The sequence below is a fragment of the Pteropus medius genome, unplaced genomic scaffold, assembly GCF_902729225.1.
Source record: "Pteropus medius unplaced genomic scaffold, Ma_sr-lr_union100, whole genome shotgun sequence".
Taxonomy (NCBI): Eukaryota; Metazoa; Chordata; class Mammalia; order Chiroptera; family Pteropodidae; genus Pteropus; species Pteropus medius.
This window is the reverse complement of record NW_024349519.1, coordinates 10,338,849-10,353,885: the sequence shown is the minus strand read 5'-3', so window position 1 is coordinate 10,353,885 and position 15,037 is coordinate 10,338,849. Positions and strand designations below refer to the sequence as shown.

The following is a 15,037-nucleotide window of genomic DNA, read 5'->3' as shown; positions in this document are numbered from 1 at the left end:
CCTAAAAATCTGAATCAGCAACCAAAATAAACATAAAAAGCAAATAACAGAAAAATTTCACCTGTCACTTATATATATCTTCTACTACATTTGCACTGCACTCACGTAAGTGTTATTTTTCATTTAAAAAAGTTCATTGCTTTTGGGTACTTAATTTCTGTGTGAAATTAATGGCCCTTATTTCAAAGCACCACTGTTGCTTGTTAGAGGAATGACTGATATAGAAGGCGATGACTCGTTGGAATGGGGTTTTGCTAACAGTAAGAACAAAGCTTTATATCTTTAGGTGGGAATAAATTATAGCTTCATACAAATGCACTTACTAATAAATCAAAGAGGAAATTAAAGGCAGTAAATCTATGACCCAAATGTAGACTAGTTTAATGGGATGCTTTAAAGAGATTTTCAAGGAGTGCCAGCAAATCCTTTCTGATTTGCAGCAATAAACAAAATGCTATGTGGTGCTTAACCATCAAAACACACACCTCTGTGTTTATTCTTCAGAAGGAAACTTTTGCTGCTTATATGGAACAACCTCAGAGGCAAGCGACAAAGAAAATTTCAAAGACAGATCAAGGATGCTGATAATTGCTTTATAAATTAATGTCTTACAGATAGATATCACAAATATCTCACTATTAATCCATTCAAATGGTTATAAAAAAACAAAACACATCAAGTGTGGCATTTGGTTCCAAATGGCCATGGATTCATATTGTAGTAAGAACCTAGCTCTGGACACTATTCTGATTTCTTACAGAATAATTCATACTTTGAAATATCTTACTAATTTAAGAAGATGAAGTGTTAAAATCTATTTACATTCTTACTCATTGTTCCATTGCTTTGACTCTTCGACTCTTTTATTTCATTTAATTTGCTGGCATAAATGGCTGGTAAATTATTTTTTGTCACTGCTGTTTGTTGACTATTTTAGTCATAAGCTTCCATGTGCTCCTCCGACTCTCACAAATAGAACTAACAGTTGTGTTCTACTTAGTATCTATAGTTGTCTTCACCAAAAATGAGGCTGGGCCCCTCAGTATTAACTTCTAACAAAATGGCATCTTTGACTATTTTGGTATTGGTTAGCGGTGTAGAGAAATAGCTACACTTTGTAAAGAATCAAAGTCAAAGTGCCAAGCAGCTTAGGCATTTGCCTTTAGAAAAATTATCATGCTACTCCTTCCTTGAAGCAAACCCAGATTGGAACGGGTTTACTGTGATATAGAAACACCACAAAGGGTCCAATGTGATTCCTCCATACCATTTTGGTATAGGTCGAAACTAAATGACTCAGTTTTTCTTTAGGGGGGGCAGCATGTGGGTGGGAAAAGAAGTGAGGTAGGGAGTAAAAATCATTTGGATTTAAGCTCTGAGGCTCCCTGCATAACTTTGGGCAAGTAACTTAACCTCTGTAAAATATGAGTACGACTCCTCACGGGGTGCACGTACGCACGTATGTGAAAGTAGCACACATGAAGTATCTAGCAGGCATCTACTAAACAATAACTTCCTTCCCATATGGTTTTCACATCACGATGGGGTCTTTTGGCTCTACCTTTAAAATATTCAAAAAGAATTATACCAATCAATGTCTCAGCCCGCCTTTAATCACTTCTGTCCCCATCATACCTGATCTCACATTTACTCACTTGGGGGTTGCCTGATTTTTATAATCACATAGTTCATGGAGGTCTAAAATATTATCTGGGCTTTTAAGCAGGACCCTTCCTAAATGATCTGAAAACTATTACCTACTTATGCCCAAGAATCTTCAAGGGGATTTACAATCACCACTGGTTACTCATTAATTCAAATTCCTTATAAACAAATTCCTACTAATGTCTAAAAGATGCACTGATGTTCTTTTCCCTCTTTACTTTGTGAATATGATAAATTACAGGCCCATCATATAACATTCCTTGAAATAAAAAATGCAATTACACTCCTTCCATCAGGATCTTCTCCAGGCAAACAAAGTAATATCACTGTTTATCAAAGCATCTATGTATTAAAGCAAACTCATAACACAGCTTAATAGTAGGAAAAGAAAATGGACTTGGAGGGTCAGTTATATACAATTATTAGCTATGGGGACCCTAGGGAAGTCACTGGACCTCTCCGAGTTTCATTTTCTACATCTACAAATGAGGACATTATCTTATAAAACTGTTTGTTTAAAGGATTAAATTTAATGAAACAATGTAGGACATTCAAAATATAGTCACTATTGTCATCTTAACAAAATAAAAAGAAGGCTAAAGAGGCGAAGAAAAACACATACCATGTTCACTGCATCTTGATCGAAAGGGTTCCATTCTATATTCTGAGGGTAGTGGGCCAGAACTTTGGATTTGAATGTTCTTCTTAAAGGACTCTGGTCAAAATTTTCACCTATAACAAATAATTAATAGTAATAAGTTAATATCCAGAATTTTTTCAAAAGCATGTCATTATTTTTTTTTATTTTGCAGCTATATTGACTAATAATGTTGAAATGTGATTCAATTTCTACCTCTACCAGTCTGACTTGTAAAATTCTCAATGGACAACTGAAATGGAACTGTTAATAAGAGGTCTGCATTTAAAATTTCAGAATCTGAATTTTAAAATCCTGGCTAGACAACTGATAATAAAAATTAGATATGCTAAAATAATCCTTGCTGTAACCTAATTATTGCCCTCATTTCAATACATAGTGATTAAAAAATCCACTTGGAAACATTTAATTCACTAAAGAAACATTCCTCAATTAAGCTAATCATAATTCTTACAATGCTGAAATTTTGTACATGGATCGGCCCAATGCTACAGTGCTCTATGGCCATGCCACCCTGAATGTGCCCTATCCTGTCTGAAATTGGAAGCTAAGCAGAGTCAGGCCTGGTTAGTTCTTGGATGGGAGACCACCTAGGAAGACCAGGTGCTATAGGTGTTTAAAAAAAAAAAAAAAAAAAGATATTGCAGTACTCAAAGGAGGCAAAGTGCTGAGTTTCCACAAAATTCTGATAAACATGACTGCATCTCCATACTTTACTAGTAATAGAATTAACAGAATTAGAAACGTCATTACTGAGTTGTCTAGTTTAACAGACAAAACACATTAAACACACTAAACTCTGAAAAGAAACAAGCTATTCTAAGCCAAATTCATTACCTGACAAAATTCTGGAAGGAAAAGTAGGCTATACTTTGACTATACAAGAAAATTTAGTAAGAGCTGTCAGCTCAGTTCTTTATCTCCTTGACCAAATTAACTCCCATGAGATTTGTAACCTGCATATGCCTTAGTTTCATAAAATATTTTAATGTGGATGGATCTGAGATTCTCAATGGCAAAAAGTTGATACTGAGGAATAAGAAGACCCTGGAGCAATATTATTCTGTTTCCTGTGTTTTTTCCTACTTTTTAAGTTTACTTTTAAAGCACAAAATACAAACTGTTATATCAAAAGATAATTGTCACTTACCTGTATTTGTACAAGTAAAAATATCATAAAGCAATTTATGAGTCACACTTGGACATGTAATTAGACTCAGTTTCCATTTTTGGTAAAAATATGAAAAAACGGTTACTAAAACACCTTTTATTGTAAAACTTAACAGTTCACAGAGGAGGGAAAAGTCACACTCTAAAATTTTGCTGGAGACTGCAATATGAAATACTTCGGAGCTTTTTTGAATAAAAGCACATAATTTAAATAGATTTGCTGCAGCAAGTAACCTACTGTTTCTAATGTAAGGTCTTGGCTAATAATCATTTTCCTTAGGCATGCACTTCATCTCTGTATCTTTCTACCATGTATTTCCATCTTCTAAGAGATAGAGATCTTTCACTTCTAGCAGAAAAACTGTCAAAGGCATCCCTAAGGAAAGTTTATCAATTTTTGTACCATGTCTAGGGCATGTAAACATCAAAAAGCCAATGGAGAAATGTGAAACTCTCCACAAGTCAATGTGTCTGAGGAAAGAGTCAGGGTTTAGAATGGTTAAGGAAAAGTAAATGATATCTTTAGCTGATACTAGATTCTCATGCAAATACTAAGATTTTTAGATTATTCACTTCACTAAAAAAAAATAAATAAATAAAAAGGTTACTTTTCACTTCATTTTAAGTCAGAGAACAAACAAAACAAAAACTCCTTCCTGGTTCTAAAGGTCTAAGCTGCTGTGCTACTGACATAGCAACAGGATATCCAGCCAGCAAATATCCAGCCAGAAAATATCCAGCCAGCAAGAAGCTCTCTACTTCAACTACCCTCAAAAACCAGCAATGCTTATTTTTATCATCCATAAAGGTAAATAAAATAAAACATTGCAGGGCAGAAGAAACAGCATGTAACACAGGCTATAAACTCCTTGAAACACTTACCTTTTAATGAATTCCTGTCTGAGTTTGGTTAAAATAGTAACATTATCTTCATTCATATATCAAATTATTAATGGGACAGGAGATAAATCAGAAAAGTCGTGACAGTGCCATTTTCAACATAACTGCTCTGTTAACTAAGGAACACCACACCCTCCTGAAGTACAATGAATCAACCAGGAGAGAAAGAAAACCACCTCCAAAGAGAAAAAATTCACAAAAACAAAAACCAAAATAACCACAAAACAGAAACACAAATCTAACAAAAGAAAAACAGAACCAGAACCATCACCAGCAGGAGCAGCAGCACCAGCAGCACCAGCAGCAGCAGCAACAGCACCACCACCACCACCACCACCACCATCACCACCACCACATCACCACCACACTTATCAGACTGCCAAAAAGGGTGGGTAATAGGAAAGATCACTGTTAAGATCACTGTTATATATATAGCTCTCTTGGCAAATGTTATTGTGGAGGAAATTATGGGAAGAAACAACTATGTAGAAATTCTGATAACACTGTTAAAGATTTAGAAACGAATGGATGTAGCTATTCCTACTTGTGCCAGCCAAAGAAGAAAATCTTGGAGATGTCTTTTGGAGATGTGAGATGGGAGAAAAACCTATTTTCTCATTTTGAGCCTGCTTTATAAACTTGTAACTTAGAATCTATCACTAAGATGTAGCAGGAGAAATTAATCAGTCTAAGAATTTGAATTCCCAGGATATGGAAATTACAATAAGCATCCTTTAGTTAACTTAAAAGCTACCTTTCAAACATTATCCTGAAATAAACAAGGTTTACAAATTTGTGCAAATATTAATATCCCACATTACAACTACATGTAGACTTAATTCCGAGTAAAATTGTCAAGTAACTTACAACTAAAGCTAAGCTGCAATGAAGTCTTTCCTCCTAATAGGACATATCTGCCAAGAGAGCTGAAAGACTTGTGAATGATTTTTTCAAGGCTGAAGCAAAAGAGGTCTTTATGAAAATTAAGATGCAGATGAGAGAACAGAAATACAAATTTTTTTTTTTTTTGCCTAAGCAAAACTGAATAAACAATTATGATCGGCTTAGGGTGAATTAAAATAATAATTTCTAACACCTCAACTTTTATTTTTATTTTTACCTGAAGTCGTATTTGCAGCATCTTGGCTCTTGCCATGACGATCTGCTTCTAGCCATTGGTACAAAACTACATAATGTAACAGAAACAAAAAAGCTTTATGAACAAACAAACAAGCAAAAATGACTCAGAAGAATGGAAAATGAGAATAAAAAATTAAACAAAAACAATTAAATATGAAACATTAACATCAATGGAATGTAGCTTAACACCAATCGTACATAGCTATTACTAAAAAGAAAACAAAGAGAATAGGTAATCATATTTTACTGTAATAAGTGAAATGATATTGAAACATCTCTAACAGTTATTCATATGGGAAAAAGCACACATATCCTTTTCTTAATGCTAATCTGAAGATAAATATCAGGAAAAAGCTAATGTTTCTATAGTCAGATATAACAAAATATGATAGTAAGACTAAATTAAAAATTACATCCCAACCTCTACACACCTATCGGACTGGCTAAAGCCCAAAAAACTGACTATACCAAATGGTGACAAGTATATGAGTGACAAAATTCTCCAAAATTGCTGGTGGAAATGCAAAATGGTATAGCCACTTTGGAATACAGTTTGGCAATTTCTTACAAGGCGGAACACGGTCTTATCATGTGATCCTATAACCCCAGACTAATCAGGAGAAAAACATCAGACAAATTCCAAGAGGACCAACCTACAATATATCCGACAAATACTTGTCAAAACTGTCAAGGTCATCAAAAACGAGGAAAGTCTGAGAAACTGTCACAGCCAAGAGGAACCTAAGGAGACATGACAACTGAATGTAATGTGGTATACTGGATTGGATCCTCCAACAGAAAAAGAACATTAAATACAAACTAAGGAAATCTGAATACAGTATAAATTTTAGTTAACAATAATGTATCAACATTCATTAATTGTAAGAAATGAATCATACTACTATAAGATGTTAATAATAGAGAAAATTGTACTTGTGTGGATGGGGGTATATGTAGGAGCATATAGGAACTTTGTATTCTCCATTTTTCTGTAAATCTAAGACTGTTCTAAAAATCACGTTTTAAAAATTATATTCCAATATTTAAGGTAAGAACAAAAGCATATTCAATCTTATAACTCTACCTTTTGTAAATCACCATGCAAACGCAAGCTGAAGTTGGCTCTGTACTGTGATTCCACTTAATCGACTATTCTAAGCACTATAAATAGGAAAGAAAGTTTACTACAGTGAGGACACAGACTGTTAAAAAATCCACACTAGAGCTCTGTAACTTAGTGGCTTTGAAGAATATTAAAACTTCTGAGTGTCTTTTATAGGTTATCCAAATGTCCACAAATTTTATACATCTTTAAAGAGATGTCAGAATTTGTCCTTTAAAGAGTTAAATAATGATAATGTAGAGCCCTAAATGGCAAGGGCAAGTTGCCTATGGAACTCCTGAAATGAAAGAATAAAAGAACTGATTCGTTATAAATTACTAAAGACACCCTGAAATCACCAAAGAAGTTATTTGGATCTTTAGGGCCAGCCCGGACTGTGAACTGACATCCAATCAACATCACGGACAGAGGTGGTGAACAGTGCCGCCCCTCATTCCACCACACACATATCTAGTGTGCAAGGTCACTGGTTGAGGGTGCCCTGGTTGGCACACAAGTCAGTACGCTCCTCCAGGACACTGCACACTTCTGGGAGGCAAACAATTGTCACAACTGGGACTTGCATGAATGAATTCAAGAAGTCAACCTCACTCGTTAAATACATAGTACAGGTATTTCCTCTTTCTCATTTGCAGGAATAACTAACTACTCATTGGAGTAGAGTAGTAGCAGAGTAGAGTAGTATTAGAGCATTAGACAGAAGTCTAGAAGTTCTAAAGGAAGTTTGCTGGTAAGAACAATGAAAACGGGAAGTTTAAAAAGGTAATCTCTTCTACCCTGTCCCTTTCGCATTTTATTCTTTTTCTCTCTAAAGGGAAAGTTAAACACACACACACACACACACACAACAGAGACAACAAATGGTGAACAGAATATTCAAAGCAAAAAAAATGTGCCTCAGTACTTTGATAGAGCTGAGAGTAAGGAATGGAGAACTATAGATACCCATGAAATCCATGCTGAGGCAAAGAAAAAGGGAGGCTGTGGCGGGGAGGTAACTCTTCTCCATATGCTTATCCGCACAGGTTCCAAAGCCGTCTCCAAAGACCCCACCTAAACTGGCATGAGCTGGAGGTGGGAGAGGGAATACTGGGCAGCAGTGGGGCCCACAAGACAGATTGACTAAGGAAAGAAATGGCGGGAGTAGGTACAGGTTGGTAACTAAAATGAAGGGGCACTCCTGTGACATTCACAGACAGACATTTACTGTACCCATGGCCTGTTTTACATCGCAGTGAGCTATCTTCTTCGAAGCAGATACTCCTAGGAGGCATATTTATCATTTATTCTGATGATTCAACCACTATTTAAATAACCTCTGAGCAGGTGGTATATAAGTACAGACCTGATAAAGGAATATTGATCATCATAGTGAACACATAGTTTACTATATGGAGGTGTTCTTCTAAGTGCTCTACATATATTAACTCATTTCACCATCATAATTACTCTATGAAGTAGGCCCAATTATTTTATAGATATTGAAACTGAGGCATAAAAAGGTTAAATAACTTGCCCAAGGTTAGATGACTCTGATTCCAGAATCTGTGCTCAGGAAAGAGTATTGAGGTAGGGGAAGTAGCAAATACAGATCACTGAGGCAGATCTGAGCTGTCATGCTGAGATACGGCAAGAAGGCCAGCACCACTGATGTATTTGAGTGAGGTGGTAAAAGGTGAAGTCAGAGAGGTAACCGGGAGCCAGATAAAACAGTGCCTTGTGGACAATGCTGAGAACTTTCAATTTTATGCTAAGTTATCATGGGAAGTAACATGAGCATTTTAAACAGAGAAGTGGTTTTGTTTTAAAGGGATCACCATAGCAGCTGTGAGAACAGACTGTAGTGGGTAAAAGTGGAAACAAAGAGACCAGTGAGGAGACTTTTGCAATAATCTAGGCAAGAGATGGATTAGGGAAATAGTGTTAGAGTGGTGAGAAGTGATAAGATTCTAAATAACTTTGAAGCTATAAAAGATATGATTTGTTGACAGATCAGATGTGAGGGAAAGGAACAGTCCAGAAAGATATCATGATACTATGGTTTCTGGTCTAAGCACCTGGATGAATCGCGTAGCTATTTACCGAAATGAGGAATGATGAAGGACGAGGTTTGCGTGGGGTGTCATGGGGCTGAAATAGGAATTCGATTTTGGATATGTTAGGTCTGAGAAGCCTATTAGATATCTAAGTAAAAGTTTTGAGTAAGTATTATATGTATGAATTTGAAATTTTCGGGGAAAGATAGAAATTCAGGGATTAACACCAAATAGATGGTACTTAACTTCACAGGGTTGGATAAGATCACCTAGGAAATGAATGTAGATGAAGAGAACAAGGCCAGGGTCAGAGTCCTAGGGGACTCACATAACATTAAGAGGTTGGGAGGAGGATGAGAAACTGGCATAAAGGTAAATGAGTAAAAGGAGCTAGTGAGGTAAGAGAAAAACCAGAAGCATGGCCATCACGGAAGTCAAGTAAAGAAAACCTTTTAACAAGAAGGGAGCTGACATGGAAGACACTGTGACCTTGACAAAGAGATTTCTGTGGAGGGTGGATGTGAAAACCTGCCTAGAGTCTTTCCAAGGAAGAATACAAAGAGAGGAAGTAGAGGCAGAAACGATAAATAACTCTTCTGCAAAGTTTTGCTGGAAAGATGAGAAATGGATACTATTGGAGAATAGGGGGTCGAGGGAGGGAAGAATTTTTGTTTTGTTTTTTAAAGATAGGAAATATTAACTCATTCAAGTAAATTTCCAGTGTGCCTCAACTGTATCAGGAATGCAGGATGAAGACCAACCAAATTCTGATTGGGCTGTATCCTACCACAAAGCACAGAACACAGAAGTAGACTATCTACTTGCAAAATTAACCTAACAATGAATCTAGGGTCTAGTCCTCTGATAATGAGGAATAAACAAAGCTCTGTGCTCCTAACCCATGCTTGTCATACTATCCTTTTTGTAATAAAATATGAAACAAGAAAAAAACTTTAAAAAGTTAGTGAAGTATTGTGACTGATACCATGAAACTCTCTAAGAGGAAAGGGTCCATAATATTTAGGTTAATAATCAAATAAGTGCCATGTGTTCATCAGTGCTTAGTAAATGATTTTTATTATTCTGAAAAATATATGTGATTTTCATATAATAATTATAGCAAAGAAATAAGGTTCTAGTTCTGGTCAAATATCCTGGGGTCTAGTAGCCTAGGACAAACCACGATTTCTTTGAACAATGGTTCCCTTGTACAAAAGTACAGATTATTTTATTACGATAATAACAATGCATTATTAGTAGCATTATTAGACATCTATATTATTAGATATGAGAATCATTTATCCAATTATTCATGGGAAAGCATAATGTTATTCATGTTACATTTTATCATACAATATGGAACAAATCTCCCCCTATTGCTAAAGAACTATTCTCTGCTAAAGAGACACCAAGAGAGCTACCTGTTGCCTTCAGGAACAAAAGAAATTCACCTACCACTAAAATATTTATAACTGACAAGTAATACTATATAGCTAGACTGCTAAGATGATTCAACCTAAAACTCTTCTGCTGCATGACTCAAAGAAGCAGTTATTTGCACAGACCTATAGTAGACCCTTCTCTCCATTTCCATTCACTACTTTTTGCTGTCAATACTCTTAAAACACACACACACACATACACACGCACACACTCGCAGAAAAATAATGTAGAAGGAATCAGAAACACAAGTAACTCAGTTTACATAGAGATATCAAATAACATACACAAGAATAGTACTTTCTTTCTCTTACCTTCTTCAAAAAAGAAAATCCTTCATTAGAAATAAAAAAAAAAAAATACAGCGAAATGATGGCAGCAACAAGATCCGCCGGGGAAGAGAACTTCCTGTACGGATCAAACAGAAGCTGTATGATTCCAGCAATTACTTCAAATTGTTTGTGCCACAATGAGCTGTTGATGTGATTTTGCTAAGCAAAACCAGTCTTTCGGCATCAGTGTGACTTCCAATTTTAATTAAAAAAATCTAAAGACCATCTTCAGCTCTCATTCTAGTTGGCCTTTTTATTGCATTTGACACTTGAATCTCCTTGCTCCCTTGTGTTCTGTGACACCAATCTCTCCAAGTTCTTTTATCTCACTGCAGGAAATAAAAGTCAAGTCAAGTAAAGAAAACATTTATGATCACTGCAGGAGTCTCTCTGCTGTTTATCTTATTCCTTTGTTTATCTTATTCCTTTGTTGGACAAATGTATTCTGAGATGGTTACTCATGTGGGTCCACAGAGTAAGCTCATGCCTTTGTGGTAAAGGGTACTGGCTCTCTTGAAGGAGGTAGACAATCCCACTGTTAATCATCTTGGAAAAAATACATCTTACAACATGAAAAGAACACATGAAAGATGGAACTAAGACCGATATGAAGAAGGAACTCTCTCTTCTCTCTAGACCTTTCCCTTGAGCCTAAACTACAGGAGTCCTGATATGCTTACCAATTCTCACTTTTGGGAGAAAAAGAATTTGCCATGTGGAGGGAAGTCATGGTTTCAGCAAGGAGCTGGTCCTCCACCTAGGAAAGCACACAACTCTGTAAAGGGCCCCAAAGGACCGACAGATTCTATGAGCAATGAAAGCGGCCACACAGATATTTTCCTAAACTGATCGCGTTACTTTCCATTTATGATTTCCTTGTGTTATCTGTACGAATTTTGTTAAGTCTTATACTCTTAGATAAGAGGCTCACACAGTAAAGAGAGAGCTGTACTCCCCAACACCAGCATAGTGGTAGCAGCAATGATTGGTGAGATCTCGAGTGGAAGGTATTGAATTTGGTAACAAGGTTTGGGGTTGGAAAGCTCAGCTGTCCATATCCAAGTGGGTATTCTTTCTTTCCCACCAATTCTTATGGACTGGTCAGTTATTAAGGGAGCTTGCTGTTAGTCACCTCCATAGGTTTCTCTTCTCCTGCTCCCTACATATTTGTGTTCCACTGGTTCTGCCTGCCCATTTTTTCTTATTCCACACATTCCAACAGCTGACACCAACACCTATATTAATGACTTCCAAATACACATTCTTCTCTCCGGGTTGGCAGTCCCATCTGCCTATTAGAAATCTTTACCATAAGCTGTTAGAAGTTGAAGTATCTTAAACTGAACTCCTTATACGTCTCTCAGGCGACCTCTTCTTCCTCTATTCCTTGTGTCGATTAATAATACCAAGACTCGCCCAAGTCAAAATCTGAAATTTACTTTCCCTTCTCTTAAAAAACGCTGAGGAAAACAACACAGAATCAAATCCCTTCTAGCATACAAAGTGTTTTCTGTAATGAAGAGGGTTCAATATTCTCATAATATGGAGAATGAATCTTAGCTGTCTTGTTTCTGGAGCATAAATATAGAATGACTCAGCCATATGTGACCTTGGGTAAATTACTTAGTCTTTCTATGTTTTCCAGGAAGGAAAATTGCAATAATGAGTGAAGTTATGTCACAAAAGTATAATGTCATAAATACTATAAAGTGTTTTTTTTTTTTCCAAAATCCTCCTCTAAATGTTAGGAAAAGTGTGAATGACAGTAAGCATGCTTAACCACAGTCCTGACTTACAGAGTTAGTGCTCCATTTGCTTGCATCAATTTTTCATTAAAAAAAAAATCTCACCAAACTATTCAGTAATATTACATACCGACCTGTAGCTGGAAGAAATGCCATAATGACTAATGTAAGAAAACATAAGTAGTATTTCTAACAAACATTGTAAAAGCCTGAAAAAAATATTTGTGCATGTATGCGTGTGTGTATGTGTCTGAACAGAAGGTAACCCTGATTAAAGATGATCCACACATCACTATCACCCAAAGTTCATAGTTTACGACAGGGTTCACTCTTGGTGATACACATTCTAGGAGTATCGACAAATGTATAATGACATGTATTCACCATTAATTACAGTATGGTACAGTATAGTTTCACTGCTCTAAAAAAGTCTTCTGTGTTCTGTCTATTCATCCCTCCTCTCTCAGTAACCCCTGGCAACCGCTGGTCTTTTTATTGTCTCCATAGTTTTGCCTTTTCCAGAAAGTCGTAGAGTTGGAATCATATAGTATAAAGCCTTTTCAGGTTGGCTTCTTCCATTTAGTCACAGGCATTTAAAGTTCCTCCATGTCTTTTAATGGCTTGTAGCTCATTTCTCTTTAGCACTGAATAATATTCTATTGTATGGGTGTACTAGAGTTTATTTATCCATAACCTACAGACGGTTATCTTGGTTGTTTCCAAATTTTAGCAATTAAGAATAAAGCTGCTAGAAACATCTATGTAGGTTTCTATATGAATACAAATTTTTAATTCCTCTGGATAAATACCAAGGAGTATGACTGATGGATCATATGGTGAAGTATGTTTAGTTCTGTAAGAAACTGTCACACTGTCTTCCAAAGTGGTTGTACCATTTTGCTTTTCTACTGGCAATGAACGAGAGTTGTTAAATGTTTACTTTTAACATTAATTTATTTAGATATTATATTGATGTTGTCAGCATTGACAACATCAGTGGCTGTCATCATCGTCACAGCTACTTTTTGAGTCACTAACACATGACTGTATTGACTATCAAGGGTTATATACAACAGTTATATATAAAACCAGACAAAATTATACATGCCTACAAAAAACAATATTCTCTCTACTTTAACAAATAAACCAATGAGCTCTAAAAATAAATCTTAACTATTATTTTGAAGTCTGCGAGTAACCAGGGATATGGACATCTCAGGAATAACATATTTACTCCTCGCTTTTACCTAGTGGCAGTAAAAATGGTCTAATCTGTAGGATATAGGATGAGCTTTCTTAGTCAAGAATCACAAATTCCTGGAGTTACTAGGAAGAATTTTCAGAGACCAGAGGGAATCACTTCCAACCTTCCACTTGGTACTTTCTCCAGCTCAGTGACGAGCACGGCCATTCACCCAGTGGCTCAAGTCAGAAAACTGGAGTCACCCTTGACATTCCTTCCCTTTTACTCCCACGCCTAATCAATCACTTCATCCTATTGGTTTACCTCCCTATTCTTCTTAAATTTACCCAACTCTCTCCACCCCACTGCCACTGTGCTTGCCCAATCCAATGTTATCTCTCATCTGAATATTACGAATGTCATCACTGTTTAACTGCCCCCGGGCTTACTCCCACTGATTCCTACTCCATAATGCAGCCAAGAAATCTTTCTAAATACAAATCTGTTACTTCCCTTCAAAATCTTTCAATAGTGCTTCATTACACCAAGGGTAAACCTCAAATTCCTAAACATAGCTTCAGAATTTTTCACAATCTGGCTGCTTGTGTCTTAGCCTTTCCTGCAGAATTTTCCATATCCTTTGTACTCCAGCCATGCAGAATCACTAGCTGTTCACCATATGCACTATACTCTCTCAGATTAGCCAGCTTTTACATATGCTGTTCTTTCTGCCATAAATATTTCTTCTAGTATTGCCGACCCCTGTCCCCATCCCACCTGCAAATTCTTGGCTACCCTTCAGATCTAAGCTTATTCAGGCATTTCTTCTGGAAAAGCCTGCAGCTCTATGAGGGTAAGAGTAGTATGTTATTTACTACTGAACTGCAGGGCCTACAGAGTACCTAGTAAATATGAATTCAAGGACCACTTACTAAGTAAATGAATAAGTATGAACATGAGCTAGTTGAAAGAATATGGAATTGCTGCTGACTCTGTGTAAAGATTTTTACCTTGTATGTACAAATTCTAGAATAGTTTTATAGTAGTATGAAGGTCATTTAGTAAGAATTGAAGATTTGTGATAATTATAGTGAAATTATAAATTAAAATTATCATTATTATTACTGTAGAAGTATTTTCTTCTTTTACAATATAATTTAGAAATAGCTAAGAAATAACAGAAAGCTGCACTATGGATTTTGTGCTCCTGCGAGATACTTTTACAGGTATTCTTACATAGTGGATAAATTTTATTGCCATTGATGTCTATTAAATTGTACTTCTGTGAGAGAATACTGTAAGTCAAATTCTTTTAGAGGTTTTTTTTCCAATTTTTTTATTGTGGTAAAATACACATAATATAAAATTTATCATCTTAACCATTTTAAGTGTACAATTCAGTGGTATTAAATACATTCGTAATGTGCAACTATCTCCATCCACCATCCAGTCTCCATAACTCATCCTGTAAAACTGAAACTTGATACCCATTAAACAATAACTCCCCATTCCCTCCACTCCTCAGCCTCTGGCAACCACTATTCTACTATCTTTTTGATTTTGAGTAACTCACATAAAAAGAATCATACAGTATCTTTTTGTGACTGCCTTATTTCACTTAGCATAGTGTTCTTCAAGTTTATCC

The 15,037-nt window shown here is 36.0% G+C and overlaps 1 protein-coding gene and 1 pseudogene across 5 annotated transcripts in view; one reads left to right on the top strand and one right to left on the bottom strand.

Moving 5' to 3' along the window:
* DENND5B (DENN domain containing 5B) overlaps positions 1–15,037 on the bottom strand; it is a 137,410-nt gene that overhangs the window by 78,660 nt on the left and 43,713 nt on the right. For 3 of the 5 annotated variants that reach the window (XM_039882372.1, XM_039882368.1, XM_039882370.1), the window contains exons 2-3: positions 5,514–5,579; positions 2,288–2,397 (exon numbers count right to left, since the gene is read on the bottom strand). In XM_039882372.1, coding sequence (XP_039738306.1) covers positions 2,288–2,397; positions 5,514–5,579 — 176 coding nt within the window. The remainder of the gene's footprint in view (positions 1–2,287; positions 2,398–5,513; positions 5,580–15,037) is intronic. The other 2 variants (XM_039882369.1, XM_039882371.1) reach the window with 1 other exon arrangement.
* Positions 2,820–2,938, top strand: LOC120618724 (uncharacterized; annotated as a pseudogene).